The following is an 18703-nucleotide window of genomic DNA, read 5'->3' on the forward strand; positions in this document are numbered from 1 at the left end:
TGATCCCAGGAGTTTGAGACCAGCCTGCGCAATGTAGCAAGACCCTTTCTCTACAAAAAATTTTAAAGATTAGCTGGATGTGGTGGTGCCTGAAGTCCCAGCTACTTTGGAGGCTGAAGCAGTAGGATTGCTTGAGCCCAGGAGGTCAAGGCTACAGTGGATTATGTTTGTGCCACTGCACTCCAGCCTCAGTGACAGAGCAAGACCCTGTCTCCAAAAAAAAAAAAAAGGAAAAAATGTATTGTATTGTCTCACAGTTCTAGAGGCCAGAATGCAGAAATTCAGGTGTTGGTGGAGCCATGCTCCCTCCCTCCAGACCCTATCGCAGACCCTTCCTTGCCTTCTCCTAGCTTAGAGTGGTTTCCCAGCAATCTTGGGTGTCCTTGGTTTGCAGCTTGAATTCCAATCTCTGCCTTCACTGTCAGTGACATTCTGCCTGTGTGTCTCTGTGGCTTCACTTATAAAGCCACCACTCAGGCTGGATTAGGAGTCCACCCTACTCCAGTGTGACCTCATGATAATTTAACTAATGACATCTGCAATGATCCTATTTCCAAATAAGTCACATTCTGAGGTACTGGGGTTGGGACCACAACCTGTCTTTTTGGGGGATATGATTTAATCCATAACACCTTACTTTATGTGAAATTGAAGGACTTAAATCTTGGTAAATGTTGGATTTTAAATGTCTGTAATGCTGTGGTCCAAATACAGTGTTAAGCATCCCTAATCCAAAAATCCAAATTCCAAAATGCTCCAAAATCTGAAGCTTTCTAAGCACCAGCATGGGGCCAGGAGTGGAAAATTCCACACTCAGCCTCATGTGACGGTTGCAGTCAAAACATGGTCAAAACTTTGATTCATGCATAAAATTATTTAAAACATTATATACAATCCCCTTCAGGCTATGTATCATATATAAAATATATATGAAACAAATGAATATCATGGGTAGACTTGGGTGCCATCCCCAAGATACCTTATTCTGTACATATTCCAAAATCTGAAAAACATCCAGAATTCCTTCTGGTCTCAGACATTTCAGATAAGGTACACCCAGCCTGTAAAATATGTATCTGTGGGCCACATAAAATCAATCATTCTATCTATCTATCTGTCATCTATTATCTATCTATCTATCATTTATTATCTATCAACTGTTTATGTATCTATCTATCTATCTGTGATAGGTTAAGGTCCTAACTCCGGTAACTCAGAATGTGAGTTATTTGGAAATAGGATTATTGCAGATGTAATTAGCTAAATTACCATGAAGTCACACTGGAGTGGGGTGGAATCCTAATCCAGTGTGAGTAGCCTTATATGTGAAGGCATAAAGACACACAGGTAGAATGTCACTGACAATCCTCCTGGCACATTGGAGTTGCCGGGTACAATCTGGCTCCCAGGCTGCCTCCTGGTGGCCTTTACTGTGGCGTTCAGGTAATGCCACTCGTGGCAGCCTGGCTCATTGATGATTTGCTGGGTCCTGGATTCTCGGATGAGTATTTACACAATCTCACTGAATTCTCACAACCAGCCTGTGTAGTTGGAATTATTTTTTCAATTTTACAGCAACAGAAAACATATAGATATAAAATATAGAAAAAACTCAAGAGAAAAATTAAATTAACAAGGCCAAGTTTCAAACTCAAATCTGAGACTCCAAGGCCCAAGCTTTCCCCAGCAAGCCGAGTCGAACAATGGGCAAGTCTCTGCACATGGATATTAGAAATTCAGAAATGGGAAGTGGTTGGAGTAGAATGTTTATATTTAAATACATACTTTTATAGAAGAAATAGAACCATGTTATAGAATATCTGGGAAATAAAAAGTGATCTGTCACCCGCGGTGCCTCCCAGCACGTTGGTGTTGCTGTTTTAATGCATTTCCCCAGCTGTAACTATAGTATACACGTTTGCATCCTGGGTTTTATTTAACGTTATACTGCAAGCCTTTATCCATGTGATAGCTGTCATTGTAAATATAAATTTTTATGACTACATAATTTGTTGAAGAGATGGGCCATAAAGTGGTTTACCATTCTGTAATCGCTGGGCATGTTGCTTTGAGCTCCTCGGCCCGATGAATGATGCTGCCATAAATGTGCCTCTGTTTGCGCAGACAGCTCTTTCTGGGCCAGCTCTATTTAATTCCCTGACTGTTGGACGTGTCATTAAGTGACTACACCATTATTTAGCTACCCTTTCCTCTACCTTTGGACTTGCTGCTTCTGTAAATGTCGCCACAGCAAACAGCTGTTGTGTGGAAGACTGTGTCCATAGTCAGAATCGTTTCCACATATAGATTCCCAGAGGTTGAAATGTGGTTCAGAAGGTGAGGAGGCTTTGACCACAGAACATCGCCCCCACCCCACCCCACTGCCTCACGGGACAGTGTCAGCATTCTGCACAGCTGCCGGAAGTGTATGCTAACAGCCATTTTCACCATGGGGCATATGTTTAAAAGGCACAAATCTAAAGGGTGTGCAGTTTGTCCCATTAATGGGATGTGCTATGGCATTACACACCCCATAGAGCTTCCACATGGGGTTTTGAAAAATCCCTTGTTGAGCCAAGACTTTATTTTTCAAGTCTATATCAGAATGCCTGGAATTAGAAAGAGGTTTATTTTTCCCCTTCTTCCTGATTTCTTTCTTTTTGTTTTGTTTTGTTTTTTTGAGACAGACTTTTTGCTCTTGTTGCCCAGGCTGGAGTGCAATGGAATGATCTCTGTTCACTGCAGCCTCCACCTCTTGGGTTCAAGTGATTCTCCTGCCTCAACCTCCCAAGCAGCTGGGATTACAGGCTTGTGCCACCATGCCCGGCTAATTTTGTATTTTTAATAGAGACAGAGTTTCACCATGTTGGCCAGGCTGGCCTTGAACTCCAGACCTCAAATGATCCACCTGCCTTGGCTTCCCAAAGTGCTGGAATTTCAGGCATAAGCAATCATGCCTGGCCATTTTTCCTGATTTCTGAATGTGTTTATGAGGGGAGAAATTCACAAAGGGTTAGAATTGAATCCAGATTTGCTACATTTCCTGTACAACAGGCAAGGACAGGGTCTGTGTCTGTCCTGCCCACTGTGGCCTGATCACTGCCTGGCACAGAGCAGGTGGTAACTAAATGGTCCCTAAATAGTTGTTGGCTGAAGAAGCGAATTGCCTTTACTGGAAAAATGTACTTGTATGATAGTGGATTGTCCCAGAAGAATGGTGATGTGTGGTCACTTTAATGAAGATGATTCCTTGCCATTAGGAGGCCAAGTTTGGGGTTCTGCATGGAAACTTTCCTGAGCGGGTTTAAGGTCTTTTCAATTCACTGTTTCCTGGGCCCACCAGCACTTTTTCTCAAGATTCAGTGTGGACCAAGTTTTCTCCCATGTTCCTACTTAATCCTGGTATCATGCAGGCTGGATGGAATTAGTATTTCAATCCATCAGGGCCCGAGCAGGTTTTTTAATCCAGGGTTGCCTTTCAGGACTAACTTAAGAAGCTTCTCTTTCTTCTCTACCACAGGCCACAGGCCTTCAGTACACTTGGCTTTCTATATGTATGGGTTTCACATCTGTGGATTCAACCAACCTCTGATTGAAAACATTCAGAAAAAAAAATGGGTGGTTGCATCTATACTGAACATATACAGACTTGTTTCCTTTTTTTTCTGTTTTGAGACAGAGTCTCACTCTGTTAACCAGGCTGGAGTGCAGTGGCACATTCTCGGCTCACTGCAGCCTTCACCTCCTAGACTTTTTTCCTTTTCATTATTCACTAAACAATACAACCTAAAACTACAGTCATAGCCGGGTACAGTGGCTCACGCCTGTAATCCCAGCACTTTAAGAGGCCAAGGTGGGCAGATCACAAGGTCAGGAGTTTGAGACTAGCCTGACCAACATGGTGAAATGCTATCTCTACCAAAACCACAAAAATTAGTCAGGCATGGTGGCGGGTGCCTGTAATCCCAGCTTCTCAGGAGGCTGAGGCAAGAGAATCGCTTGAACCCAGGAGGTGAAGGTTGCAGTGAGCCAAGATCATGCCACTGCACTCCAGCCTGGGCGACAGAGCAAGACTCCATCTCAAAAAAAAAATTATAGTCCTGCATGCCTTAACAACAGGGACACATTCTGAAAAACGTGCCATTAGGAGATTTTGTCGTGCAGACATCATGAAGTGTATTTGCACAAATCCAGATGATCTAGCCTCCTGCACACCTAGGCTATGCGGTCTAGCCTGTGGCTTCTAGGCTGTAAGCCTGTGCAGCATGCCACTGTACTGAATACCATAGGCAGCTGTAACCCAATGGTATTTGTGTATCTAAACTTAGAAAATGTGCAGCAGAATTACAGTATTATGATCTGATGGGACCATTGTTGTATACTGTAGTGGATTGAAATGCCGCTCTGATGTACGTGACTGGGTTTACATTTGCACTGGATTAGGTACGGTATTATACGTATTCTAGAGATGAGTAAAAGTGTACAGGAGGATGTGCATAGGTTGTGTGCAAGTACTACACCAGTTTGTATAAGGGGCTTGAGCAGCCGTGGATTTTAGTATTCGTAGAAGGTTTTAGAACCAGTGCCCCATGGATACCAAGGGATGACTAGACTAGTTTCTTTTTCCCCTGAAATGTCCATATCACTCTCTGTCCCTCACACATGGAAGTGCTTTAACACTTTACCAAGGGCTTTGCTTGACAAAGTACCGTGGTGAATGCATTGAAGTTTCCAGAATTTTCTGGAACTCTGACAGCCCCATCCCGGCTCTCCAGCTCCTGACTCTCTTTCAGAAAGACCGTAGCAAACCTCCCTGGTATCCCTGCAGGAGGGTGCCTCCAATCACCCCCACATCCTGACTTGTGGAAGATGCAGTCCGGGGAGAGCAGTGGGTGCCAGGCTTTGTCTCCTTGGGGCCTTTGTGTCCCTGAGGGCCATGACTCTGCCTTGCTGGGCTGCCCAACAGTCCCCTTGGGCGATCTCCTCCAGGGACAAGATTGGTGTTGATGATCTCATTTCCCGGGGAGCCTGCTGGTTCAGCGTGGGCTCACGTTAGCCCCAAGGGAAAGGTTCGGGGAGAAGGACCCTGAGTGGTTCCTTGGGCTGTGTCCTGGGGATTGGGATAGGGGGCTTGCTTAGGAACTGGGGCTCTGGCCATATGGCAGTAACTTGTGTTGCAGGCCATTGAAACTTGCACAGAAGCTGTATCATCATAGAGTTCTAAGCATATGCATAATGGCTAAAAATCAGTACAGTTTACTCACACACCTTGGTTGAAAGTAGGACCAATCATTTTGGATAAGTTTGGGAAATTGTAGCCCCAAGCAGTATGGGGGTCAAGCCCCAGCTACTAGCTGGGTGGGATTGGGCAAGTCATCTAAATGCTCAGAACCTCGGTTTGATTCTTAAAATGAACATTACATCCATGGGATCAAAGGAAGCTTCTGATTCTTTGCTTGATGCATAGCAGGTGATCAGAAAGTCAGAGTGTCTCCTTCCTTTATCTTATAGCTCAATAACTTTCCTTTGGAGAACCTGTTAAATGCAGATTCTGAGGGACCTCAGTGCCCTTTGCAGTAATCATCCTTTAAGGGTGGTCTGGGGAGCTCCACTGGGTACCATCAAAGTTCCATCAGAAGGAGAGGCCCTTTCTTGGGTCAGTGCATCAGTGCCGTGTCCCCTCCTCCCCGAATGACCTTGGGTCTGCTGTTGCCAGGGATTGGAGGACAACTGAGGTCTGGCAGGCCATTTCTGTCAGTGACTTTTGCATCCATTCTGATAGGACCTATCTAAGCACGTAGGACCTATCTAAACTTGACCCCTAGCCGTGCATCCCTGAGGCCAAGCCTGCTGCCTGGTGGAGGGGAGGACGGGTGCCAGCAGCTGGTTGTACAGGAAGTGCCTTTGCCTGCCTGGGACGCCCAAGCATTTTTTTTTTAGACAGAATCTTGCTCTGTCGCCCAGGCTGGAGTGCAGTGGTACAATCGATCTCGGCTCACTTACAACCACCCCCTCCAGGGTTCAAACAATTCTCATGCCTCGGCCTCCTGAGTAGCTGGGATTACAGGCAGGTGCCACCAGGCCTAGCTAATTTTTTTTTTGGTAATTTTAGTAGAGACAGAGTTTCGCCATGTTGGAGAGGTTAGTCTCAAACTCCTGACCTCAAGCGACCTGCCTGCCTTGGCCTCCAAAAGTCAAACATTTTTTCATCAGGTGCACGCATTTTTCATTTGCAAGTTTTGCCAAACTACCCATTTTTTCCTTCGTGGTTGTTTGCAGTTGCCCTTATTCCTAGGCTGCCTTCCCCATGGCTGTCACCAGTCTGTGAGCTCACGAGGGCTGGCTGGTGCCCTGGGATCCAGCTGCCCACAGCTGCTGGCACAGTGCCCTGCACTTGGGAGGCTAACAGCAGTGACAGCATGAGACCAGTGGCCACTTCACATCTGTCTACAGGGCTGCCCTTGGTTGGCATGCAGCTGTGGGCCCTTTGCTGGGAGGGGCATCTCTGATCAGAGGTAGGAAGGGCACTGGCAGCAGAACTTCATGCCAGCCCCGCCAGGTGAGTGGCTGATGGAAACCAAAAGGTCTCTGAGGCAAGTCTCAATCTGTTTAGAAGCTTATTTTGCTTAGTTTAAGAATGCACCCTGGAGACAGATCTGAGCCTTTCTCCAAAGATGATTTTGAGGGCTTCAGTATTTAAAGGGGAAAAGCAGGAGGGTGTGGTCACATGACCAAATTCATACATGTTGAGAGCAAAGGAGCAGCAGGGGAATCGTCCAATTTATTTAATTGTCTTGTGCTCATTTACATCAGCACTTTACATAAGATAAGGTGAACATGGAGACGCTTAACCTTTTCTCTGCAGCTCTCTGCTTAGGAACAAAAGGGAAGGCAGCTTCTTGCATGACTCAGCTTTCAGCTTACGTTTTTCCTTTTGGCGGAGTGAACTGGGGTTCCGAGTTTTTATTTTCCTGTCACAGCAGGCTCCATGCTAGAAGCACGAGAGGCCCCTCTTATTACTGCTCTGTGTCCTGCCTGCTGGGGGCCCTTTGGTAAAGGACTTGGGGAAGATGTGGGTCCTGAGGATAGGACACTGGGACAATTATGAAGAGGCAGGGGCTGTGTCCTGGACCGAGGCTGCTCAGCAGATAAGCACACACACCATCTGTGCTGGTCCTGGAGGCACTGCCAGAGGAGCCGCAGCTTGCGAAGTGGAGCAGAGCTCCGGAGCCTGATGTGGCCACAGGGGCCGCCTCGGGTATCTAGTCCAAAGGAGCAAACACCACGGGGACATCCGGCTCCCATTTGCAGACTTGGGAACAGACAGGTGCCATTACCTATGGTGATTCTCGGCAATTTGTTCATACAGAGCAGGAAACCCAGCGCCAGGAGTGAGCAGGGTGGTGTCTGGGTCTTCATGTAGGAGCTGCTGCAGAGGCTGGGTCTGTAGGCACCTGGCCTTCTGCCTGGTTTCAGGAGGTGACTTCAGGCCCCGTGGGGAGGGGGCTTGAGGCAAAGCCTCCAGATTGCAGCCCTGCCCCTCCAGGCCCACTGTCTCAGGTCTGCACTGCCAGGGGCCAGGCCTGGGTGTCTCAGGTCTGCACTGCCAGGGGCCAAGCCTGGGTGTCTCAGGTCTGCACCGCCTGGGGTCAGGCCCAGATGTCAAAGGTCTGCATTGCCTGGCCGGGTGGTGTTTCATTAGGAAACCTGGCTTAAAGGGTAGCTGGCACTAAATTGAGTGGCACATAGAGTCACACAGTTCACCTGATGGATACTTTCAAAAGAATAGATCATCATGTATTGTTGAAGTTGAAACATACATGAACTTTGCTATGTACATTCCTTCTTTCATGAATTGCCCATTGCCCTTTAATATTGCTCCGGTATCTGTCAAAGTACAGATGTTTTACTTTTTTATGGTAAAGTCTGTCCGTTTTTTTCTCCAGCATGACGGTTTTTGCTTTTGATGTTATGTCTGGTGACGCTTCTCCAGGAAATGGAAGACTCTCAGAGACACCCTTCTGGGCAGGGGAACCTTAGAAGACTTCGATCTAGTTCAAAAAATTAGTTTTTCCGTTAGGTAATGGTTTGTTTTGACCTATAAAAATAGTGAAACAAATGCTGACACAATGATGGTAGAGAAACTGATGAATTTGGCAAGTCTAGGGTGCATAGGAGGTGGTCGGGGATCAGCAGAGAAATTTCCCAAACACATGAGCACAGAGGCAGCTCCTGGGTTTGGGTCCTGAGGGAGAATCTCTCCCTGCGTTGCTGTTGCTAGTGATGCCCTAGGGTCTTGTGATTGTCCGGGGACCCGGGGCCTGTGCAATGGTGTTGACAACAGGCTCTCAGCTCAGGGAGGATGGGATCTGGGAGGAAGGTTCCTAGATAATAAACTGGCTCGGAAGCTGTCCTCTGTGATGAATGCACCCCAGTCTGCCCCTGGAAACCGCTCCCTTCAGCCCACGGTTGGCGTGACCAGCGTCTGGGCTTTTCCCTGGAGCTGGCATCCCTTTTAGTGAAGGTGCGTCCTCCAGCACACCCCTGTTCTCGGGACTCTGCTGCAGATGAATCCCTAGGAAGCCGTGGAGACACTAGAGCAGGTGTGTGAGAGAAAAGGGGAGTGCGTGGGGAGAGAATTGGTGATTTTTCCCAGGACTGGAGGAAGCCCTGAAAATGGATACTGAAGATGTGGCTTTCCCCTAAGCCCACACGCAGGGCTGGCATGTCTGCAGCGTCGCACCGCCATGGAATATGTCCTCTTCGTGCTGTACTTCTCTTTCTTCCTGTGTCTCTGCACCCTGGTGTGCCTGTACTTCTCTGGCTGCCAGGAGATGACCTATAAGCATGAAGGTAGGCGGCTGGTTCGGGGTTTTGATTTTTGAGGTTCTGTGGCGGTCCCTGGTTGTGACCGATGCTCCTGCCTGTGACAGGCAGTTCTGTTGAAAATGACAGGAAAACGAGAAGACAGACAGCAGAGACAGGCTGGATCCAGTTGAGGGACTACTTGTTCTGAGGGGTACCTCCTCTTTTTCCCTCTGCATCATTTGACCTGCCAAGGAAGACCACCTCTGTATAGTCAAAGTGTAAATGGAGGAGGCATGTTTACTCTTCATTCATTTTGCCACAACTGACTTTTGGTTTTTTTTGAGACAGGATTTTGGTCTGTCACCCAGGGTGGAGTGCAGTGGCACAATCACAGCTCACTGCAGCCCCAACCTCCCAGGCTCAAGTAATCTTTCCACCTCAGCCCCCCAAGCAGCTGGGACTACAGGCATCAGCCACCAAGCTCAGCTAACTTTTTAAACAACTTTTTGTAGAGATGACCTCTCACTATGTGGCCCAGTCTGATCTTTAACTCCTGGGCTCAAGCGATTCTTCTGCCTCAGGCTCTTAAAGTGCTGGGATTATAGGCATGAACCACTGTGTCCGGCCAAAACGGAATCTTAATCTGAACCTGGATGCATTTGTAAAAACAAATCAACAAGGAGAGGCTTTGGTTCAAGGAATATGGGAGGCTAGAGGAATTAGCCTTTTTATTCAGTAGATGGGCTCAGAATGAGCAAATGGTGGACATTTTTGCTCCTAAAGTATCTCTTGTGAGGAAAAACCCAGAGACTCTTACAACAACTGGACAGTTTTTTTCATGCTTGCAATTTTTTTTTTTAAGCCCACTATGTGCCATGCATGAGAGGAAACAATGTTTTCTGGGCAGTTTTCCCCTCATCCCTTGAGAAGCAGGTGGTGAATTATTTCCTGCATATTTGGAAAATGCAGCAAAACCAGGTGCATTGCCTTCAAGGAAGACAGCCACTGTGTTTCCACCTGTAGCATTCACATATCGTTCCTATTTTTGTTAATAAAGGTACAAATATTTCTAGATATTGAGTATATATAGGCTTCCTGCATAATAGAATCACTCAAGAAAACTATTCTTTAAAGAAAACAAACTAACCTAGTGCTGTAAAATGTTATAAAAAAGTTAAGGCCAGACGCGGTGGCTCATGCCTGTAATCCAGCCCTTTGGGAGGTTGAGGTGGATGGATCACTTGAGGTCAGGAGTTCGAGACCAGCCTGGCCAACATGGTGAAACCTCATCTCTACTAAAGAAAAAACTATACAAAAATTAGCCAGGTGTGGCAGGTGTGGTGGCGTGCACCTGTAATCCTAGTTGCTTGGGAGGCTGAGGCAAAAGAATCATCTGAATTTGGGAGATGAAATTTGCAGTGAGCTGAGATTGTGCCACTGCACTCCCTCCTGGGCGACAGAAGGTGACTTTGTCTCAAAAAAAAAAAAAAAAAAGTTAAAATGTTTTTAAAAATACCCAGCATAAAGACCTGAGTGGCTGGGTCCCAGGCAGCTCCTTTCTGCTATGGAAACTGCATGTGTGGCATCTGGCCATGGATTCCTCTCCATTGCTATAGGATTCAGATTGGACTGCCTTTTTGTGTTTGGTTTCTGCCCTAAGAGCAGCTTCTTTCCCTTCAAGCAGCATAGTTCTGTGGAGTCTTGGCCTCTGGGGCCATATGATATGATAATTTCAGGGGCTCCATTGGGTCTGGAGTTAGGCTGTTTGCAAAGGCTGCTCTACTTTAAACACAGGCGGCAGCATCGGTAGTTAATGCCCTGTCTTTGGGCTTGATAGTTGAGTCCTTAACTAGCGTCTGGTGGAGGCTTAACATGTAAATCATCCTAGGTAATTGAACACTGAGTTCTTGGCCCGAGGAAGGTACCTGACGCTGACGTGGATGGTCACAGCCCAGCAGTGTGTCCTAAACATTTGGAAAGTGTGTGACTTGATGATGCTTCCTGGGCTGCAGCAACAAACAGACCCGTCCCCAGAGGCCTTGCAATTAGCAGTGTTTACAGGAAATAAGGTCGGCTCAGCGGCTGCTCAGAAAAATGTGGAACCTGGAGCTCAGCGGGGTGACCTGTGTGTGCAGAAGAGTTTGAGTACTGCAGATGCGTTACTCCTATGGGTGCCATTGTCACCTTGGGATGTCACTACCACTGTTCTCTAGAGCTCATTGGAAGATTCCATGATACCTGAAGTCAGGTGGGAGTCTCATCCGGAGGGGAGATTTGAGTAGATGATTGTCTCCAGCCTCTGTGAGGAGAGAAATGACATTGAAATCGATGGTGCCCATAGTCCTCACATACCTGCCAGTCAGACTCAACTAGGGCATGTAACCACATGGTGCCCAACTGATGCCAGCTGTGTGAATGAATGGAAAGGGTGTTATGTGCAAACCAAATTCTGTTTGTGATAGACGAACTAGTGTGGCTTTGAGTTCATTAACACTGGGATATAGTAGGGAACAAAAGGGCCAACCCCCTGCCTTCATGGAGCTTCCATTCCAGGGAGTGGGGTAAAGACTGTCAGTAAACACAGTAGCTTCCTGGATCTTATGTCAGGTGGGAGACATGCTATGGAAAGGAATAAAGAAGGAGGCCGAGAGGCTGGGGTGGGGTTGGGGCAGGAGGGACCTGGGCACGGTGGCCAGGAGGCCTTTTCTCATATGGTTGCATTTGTGCAGATATCTGAAGGAATCTAGGGAAGGAGCCATGCGGATTCTGGGGAAGAGCCTCTTGGAGTGCAAAGGCCCTGTGGCAGGTGTGTGGGGGGTGCAGGAGCCTGGCGTGGAGGAGGAGAGGAGAGGAGGAGAAGGAAGGCATGATGCCAGGGCGGGATGGGAGGTAGATCCTGCAGGCCCCGCAGACACTTGTAGCCTGCATGGGTGTTGGTGGTTGTAATAATTCCAGAGGGAGATGTTGGTGGCTGGGACTGAATGGTGTCAGTGGAGAGAGTGGGGGAGAGGGCTGGATTTTGAGTTGAAGGTGAAGCCAACAGGGTTTCTCCCAGAGAGGGCAGGCATGAGAGGTGGAGAACAGAGAGGAGGACTCTCCTAGGATTGGGGCCTGAGCAACTGAAGCATGAGCTGCTGCTGCTGGACTCCAGTTAGATGGCAGGAGGCGCGGTGCTGGGGGTAAGTCACTGCCCACTAGGATTCCACGATGCCATGGAGGACGCAGCTGACCAGTGAGCCTGGAGTTCTGTGGGGAGTTCATGCCCCATGCATATTAAAAAGCAAGGAGGAATGTGGGGTGGATGCAGTGCACAGAAAGACAGGTGCCAAATGCAAGAATGTTCTGGGTGACGTGTAGTGGTGGGTGCCTCCCTTGAAGCCCCTTCAGAAACTGTGTAAGGTGACAAGGATGTCCCTGCATCTTCTTCCCTGCCTTATGTCTGAATTATTTCCTAATTGCATTATTAACTCTGGTGTCTGTCACATTTTTCTCACATTTACAGACATTTGAGTAAAACACACAGGCTGGGAGGGGCCCTTAGTATGTGGGGAGTGCCTGGCTTTTCTCTGTGAGATGGGGGAGCTCTGGGAGAAGCTGGGTTCTGGATGAGCCAGCAGAGCCTGGGGCTGGGCTCTGGAATTTAGTTTTTATTCCTTCTTCATGGTCTGAAAAGCGTTCATTGATTGTAAAAACAAATAAAATCCTTGTCAGGGCTGTTTGGGAAAAAAAAATCCTAAAATAAGGGACGTTGATCTGGTGATTGTGGGTCGATGTCTGCAGCCCCCAGGGGATGCGAGCTCCTTGGGGCAGGGACTTAGCCTGGTTTTGATCCTGTTGTATTCCCCAGGCCTGCCCCATGTCTATCCCATAGAAGGAGCTAAGCCAGTGTTTGCTGAGTGAATGAATGGATAGACAGATGAATGAAGCCCCATAGCCTATGATATTTGAAGTGGGAGAAGTGCCGGCAGGGCAACTCAGAGGCTGGCACATAGAGGCTTGCAATTTGCCTCTGGATCTGAGTGATAGGCACCTGAAGGTTGATTACACTATTCCTTCTCATTCTGTGGATGTTCCCAGTTTTCTATAATAAGAAGTTAAGCAGAGATTGCCTCTTAGTGTAGGTCTGGCCGGGACTTGGGCCATGCATTTGCCATGCTAGTCAGAGCGCTGGAACTGTGGATGAGTTCTCCACTCCTTCAAACTGTTGCCCCCTCTGGTGTCCATATTCATCCAGTTCTCCTTGGAACCGGACATTTCCCTGGGCCCTGTCCCCCCTTCCCCTTGGTACAGCCAGTGCGCTGCTCATGGGGCATGATAGCATGCTGGGCTGCTTTCTGGGCACAGGGCATGCATGGCTCCTTTTTTTGCTCACAGGTGAGGTGGCTTCTCACTCCATTTGCCAGAGGAGGAGGCTGGTGCTCCAGGGGCCAGGTGGTTTGCACAGGTCTACAGCTGGAGAACTTGGGCCAGGGTCAGACTAGCTCACTTGGGCTGTAAACCCTAGGGTCATCCGCCACCTGCTGCCACCTTTTCTCCCACTCAGTCAGCTACAAAGCCCACCAACCGCATCTTGGGATACTCCAGTGGCCCAAATGCCAACCATTGCCCCCCGGTACTGGCATGCCCAAGACCAGGGGCTGGTGGACTCTGGGAATCCTCAGTCATTGCTAACATCATGCAAATTGCATTTTACAGAAGCATGTTGTGGAGACATTTTTTGGATTTGATGAGGAGTCTGTGGACTCAGAAACGTTGTCCGAAACATCCTATAACACAGACAGGACGGACAGGACCCCAGCCACGCCTGAAGAAGACTTGGACGATGTAAGCAAACCTGCAGAGGGGGCGGGGCCTCACCCCAGATGCTCTTGGGCAGCACCTCCTGCCTTTGGCGGTTGCAAGTTCTGCTCCCTTGCCTATAGTTTTGAACCCCAGAGGACCCGTTCCTACCAATGCATTATGAAAGCTGATAGCATGAAGGGGGAAGGCAGCCCCCACGGCTGTGGGCTCCATGAATGGCAATGGGAGGGCAGCACGTGGGGACCCTTTCTTTCCCCAGCACTGATTTCTCCATCAAGGCAACCTGTGACTGCCAAGTTCAAGTTGAGTCATTGATAGATGTCACCTTGCGTTTCCTCACTGTTTGCAACTAAAACTGCCACGTGATGGTCTCTACCTGGTCCCCATGCATGTGTGCACACATGCACACACCACCTGGCAGAAACAGCGTCATCCCTTTCTTGACTAAGATAAAGCAAGTAATCAAAAAAAAATATAAAGAAGAAGGTGACAAGCCCCTGAAGTCCCATCACCCCAAGGTCACCGCCTAACCCTGTCCCGACCATCTGTGCCCATCTGAGTGCACAGCCAGGTTCTTGAGCCAGCTGGATTCACAAGGGGACAAAGACTGGCTTTGATCTCACTCACCTCCCCAGGTGAATTCTTTCAGGTGTGCTGAGTACATCTCAGGCAGACCTGTGGGCCTCTACACCTTCCAGTGACAGGAATAGTCACATTTGATTAATTTCCTAAACTCCAGACTTCATTCAACACAGACCTTCCCCTTGCTCCTCACCGGGGCCTGCGCCAGGCTTGGCTGCCATTCCCCTACCTCACTCTTCTGCCTCTCCCCATTGCAAGCCCCTGGTGGCTTCTTCTGAGCCCAGAGAAGGGCCAGAATGGGAAGGAGGTGCGGATGTGCCAGGGCAGCTGGCCCTCGGGGCAGTGTCCTCTTGTGGGGCAGGTGGATTGTGCTTCCCCTCAGGGTACACCTCTCTGGGTCTCCAGGAATTCTCCTTGCTGTGCTGCACTCCACGGCTTCCTGGTGAGGGACTGGGCATTGCTGCTCCTGGTGTCCCAGGAGTCTGAATGATAAGCCTTACACACCCCCCCCTCATTGTTCTTTCCCTCTCCTGGTGGCCTTTTCTGTGGAGTCCCTTCTGGAATGACTTCTAGGCTGGTTCTCTCGCATGGATCTATTTGCCACAGGAAAATGTGGCACCTGCTGTGGGCACTGGCACATCCAACCTCAAGATGGCCCTCTCTGTGCTCTTCCATCTTGTGCCGAAGCTCTAGTGGACACGTGTCACCTCTGCAGGTCATCCCCTTGACATCCGTTCTCATGCTGGGAGAAACATACCATCCTCCCCATCAGCCCACCAGCCTCAGCCCAAGTGCTGGCTGGAGGGAGGGGCCTGGCCGGTGCTGGAGACACAGCACAGTCCATCAGCGTGTCCTGCACAGGGGTCTGGACTGTTCTGCACAGGGGTCAGCCTTACGGGCCTTGTTCTCAGCCATGGGTTTTTTATGTTTAACTTAAAACAGGACAGGTGCTTTTCAGTTTGCTTGTTTCTAGCCAGTGATACGTAATAGGCATCTTTCAGCACCAGACATGGGATTCTGTCAGCCTCTCTCATGGCCACACGGGGCTTTCCCATGGATGAGCGTCAGGCACTGATGAGGGATTTATGCTGTCATTTTCCACACCTGTGAACCGTGTACAGAACTCCTTCTTATTTGCACCTTTGTACACTTATGTGGCCATGTGGCCACCTCTCTCTTTTTTTTTTTTGGAGACAGAGTCTAGCTCTGTCACTCAGGTGGGGGTGCAATAGCATAATCTCGGCTCACTGCACCCTCTGCCTCCCAGGCTCAGGAATTCTCCTGCCTCAGCCTCCCGAGTAGCTGGGATTACAGGTGTCCACCACCATGCCCAACTAATTTTTGTATTTTAGTAGAGATGAGGTTTCACCATGTTGGTCAACCTGGTCTCGAACTCCTGACCCCAGGTGATCCGCCTGCCTTGGCCTCCCAAAATGCTGGGATTACAGGTGTGAGCCACTGCACCTGGCCATCTCTTTAGGATAAATTCCCAGAATAGGAGGTGCTGGGTGGGAGGGGGCACCCTTTACAACAGAGACCTCTGCTTCTGGAGTTGCATGGTACCTGCCCTTTCTCTCCCAGCTGCTCCCTCACATAACTCAAGTGATTCTGAGAGTGGGAGCTCCTGGGAGAAGCGCTGATGGCTGAGGAGGCACCTCCTCCCGGCAGCCCTCCCTCCAGTGCCCTAGTGGCTTCCTGGCAATGTGGGGCTCCCTAAGCACTTGCTGGCAGCGCTGTGAGATGTGGCCGTTTGATGTTGTCTGAGTTTAGCCTGGTACTCAAAGCCACAGCAAGTGATTATTTATGTTTATAATTATAATCAGTCATAAATCATTTATTATTGTAATTATGCCCTTGGTTATATTTTTCTCCGTTATGTGAAGACCACAGCCCGAGAAGAGGCTGACCTGCGCTTCTGCCAGCTGACCCGGGAGTACCAGGCCCTGCAACGTGCCTATGCTCTGCTCCAGGAGCAGGTTGGGGGCACGCTGGACGCAGAGAGGGAGGCCCGGGTGAGTGCAGCTGGCCTCAGGGCTCGAGGGAGCAGCCTAAGACCAGGTCATGCAGGTCTTTTCCTGGCTTGGACACTCAGAGGAGATTATTCTGAGAGCTGGTGGGGAACCTACAGCAAGGTCTTCGCTGTAGTGGCGTTCCAGATCCCTCTCTGCATTCTCGGTGTGATGGCAGGAGCTCTGGAACATCGAGCTGTTAGAGGAAGCAGCGCTACACATCACCTGTGCTGTCTGCGTGGAGGAGAGCACGCGTTCAGAATTTAAGGCTAAGTGATGAAATCACAGATGTGGCCGGCCTTGCAGGCTTCAGGCTCCTCTCCCTCCTGAGAGCCCCCTGCCCTCCAGGATATCCCTGCAGAACACTTGCAGGGACTCTCGGGGTGCTCCCCAGCCCCCAGGGCACTCTGGGCCCTATGGCCACCTCAGTTCAGGCCATGCCATTCATTTCTCAAGCTGGGTGGAGCTTTGCCTTCTAGAAACTTCCACCCACTGGCCCTTCTCCCAACTTCGGGAGTCACATGGACTGGGGCCTCCTCTACCTTCCTCCTGGGAGTGCAGGGGACCCCCAGACAGCACACATGGGCGCTTCCCTGCATCCCCTCCCCTATGCACCCCCACACTGGTCCCCTGAGGCAGGAGGAATTAACCCCATCTTCTGAATGAGGAAGCAGGCTCAGAAATGAGCAACTTGCCCCCATATGCCCAGGTGGCACCCAACAGAGCGGGGAGTCGAGGCCAGGTTTCTCAGACTCTGGGTCTTGTGCTCTTTTTCAGAGCCCTGTTTGGGAATTCCACAAAGGGATGGATTTTGGTGGTCTTAAAGGTGATGAGTGAGAATGGGGGATTGTTTGGCAAATCTGATGGCAAAGGCAGAGAGGAGAGGCCACACCCATGTGGAGCTTGTCCCAGGGGCAGCAGTGGCCCTGTAGGGGTTGTGGGCAGGAGGAAGGGGGAGTGAGGCCAGCAGGGAGGGAAGCTTCTTGTCCCTCCATAAAAAGTCCAGTCTTTATTGTCTAGGTTAGAGGAGGGATACTGGGAGGCTTTGTATGGGCTGAATCATTTTTGTTTCGCCTTTTAAGTTTCATCTACTTGTCAACATTTGAAAGTCAAGAGATTCCATAGAGAAATCCAGGCTCCTGACCTCCCTTGAAAGGTCAGAACATCTGGCAGCAGCAGGCCACCCATTACATGTGGCTGATGCTGGGTGACAGCGTCTCCCTGAGATGGGACATGTGCCTCTGGCGTGCCACAGTCCCCACCACTCCCTGTTACCCCACACCCAGCTGGCTTCCTGTATTCGTATGACTAGCTTGGTGCTTGAAGCATTTTGCTTTTCAGCCCCTGCTGTAGATGACAAGCGGCCCAGCAAGTGTGCAAGCGTATTGAAGTCTGATGATGGCTGAGTGAGCCTCAGGTTCAGTGAGGATTGAACCTGGTTGGAGAGCTGGGCCTGGGCCCCCAGTGTGACTGGCTTCTGGCTCACTCACGCCCTTGAAAAACAGAGTCCTTTCTCCAGGCCTCATTTTCCTTGTCTCTAAAACCAAGCAGGTTGGAACTGTCAGCTTCTCCAGACTGTTCGGTTCCTAATGATTTTGTGTTTGAAGCTGAGCCATGCTTCTAGGTAGGCCAAGGTTGAATATGTGCTCCTAAAAATGAACCTGCTCCTAAGGTTTGCCTGTAAGGCCCCTGGGCATTGCTTGCATTGGGGCATGACACTTTCTGCTTCACTGTCACCAGTTGGCTGTGACCTGCTCACGGCCTGGTCTTTTCCTTCCAGACTCGGGAGCAGCTACAAGCTGATCTGCTGAGGTGTCAGGCCAAAATCGAAGATTTAGAGAAGTTGCTGGTTGAGAAGGGACAGGTGAGCAGGAATGATCTGTGTGTGGATCTTTGCCTTTCTTCTCCTTGGTGGTGTCCCTGGGGCTTGCCCACATGCCAAGGGGGATGTTCTGTGGGGCTGGATCAAGAGCTCCAGAGACACTAGAGGGAAAAACACTAGCAGGACCCAGGCAAGCATGTGCTTCCTAATGTGCCCGTGTGCCAAGTTAAAAAATCAAAACAAGGTATGGATTCTAACTTGGCTTTTTTTTCTTTGTTTGCCAAATGCACAAAAAGATAGGATGTCATTCCAAAAGCAAAGGTGTGATCAGAACTGGTTTTGACTTGAACCTGAAGAAGAGCTGTCATTGCCTAATAAGATTTTAACTGTGAAAGGAACCAGGACCCGTGACTGGCCCTGGGTTAGTGCAGGGGCCCCGCCTCAGGCTTCGTGGTGGCTGGGCTCCCTGCTGTGATTGTGCCTAGAACAGTCTGGCCCTGTACTGCTCAGGTTAGAGTCACCTGTCCCTACCCATCCACTGCATTTGATTAGGCAAGGCCCGGTAGACAAGAAGACGCAGCAGAAAAGCAACACCTGGGCCTAGACCTGTCCCCTGGAGTCGGGGAGACGCCAGAGAGGGCTCTGGGTGGAAATCTGGCCTCTCAGGGGTGGCCTCTGAAGG

The 18703-nt window shown here is 49.5% G+C and overlaps 1 protein-coding gene across 2 annotated transcripts in view; it reads left to right on the forward strand.

Moving 5' to 3' along the window:
* The window catches only part of JAKMIP1 (janus kinase and microtubule interacting protein 1), a 177033-nt gene that overhangs the window by 121574 nt on the left and 36756 nt on the right, over positions 1-18703 (forward strand). For both annotated transcript variants that reach the window (XM_017539132.2, XM_037742223.1), the window contains exons 9-11: positions 13504-13632; positions 16074-16202; positions 17980-18063. In XM_017539132.2, coding sequence (XP_017394621.1) covers positions 13504-13632; positions 16074-16202; positions 17980-18063 — 342 coding nt within the window. The remainder of the gene's footprint in view (positions 1-13503; positions 13633-16073; positions 16203-17979; positions 18064-18703) is intronic.

This window comes from Cebus imitator, unplaced genomic scaffold, assembly GCF_001604975.1.
Source record: "Cebus imitator isolate Cc_AM_T3 unplaced genomic scaffold, Cebus_imitator-1.0 Scaffold117, whole genome shotgun sequence".
Taxonomy (NCBI): domain Eukaryota; kingdom Metazoa; phylum Chordata; class Mammalia; order Primates; family Cebidae; genus Cebus; species Cebus imitator.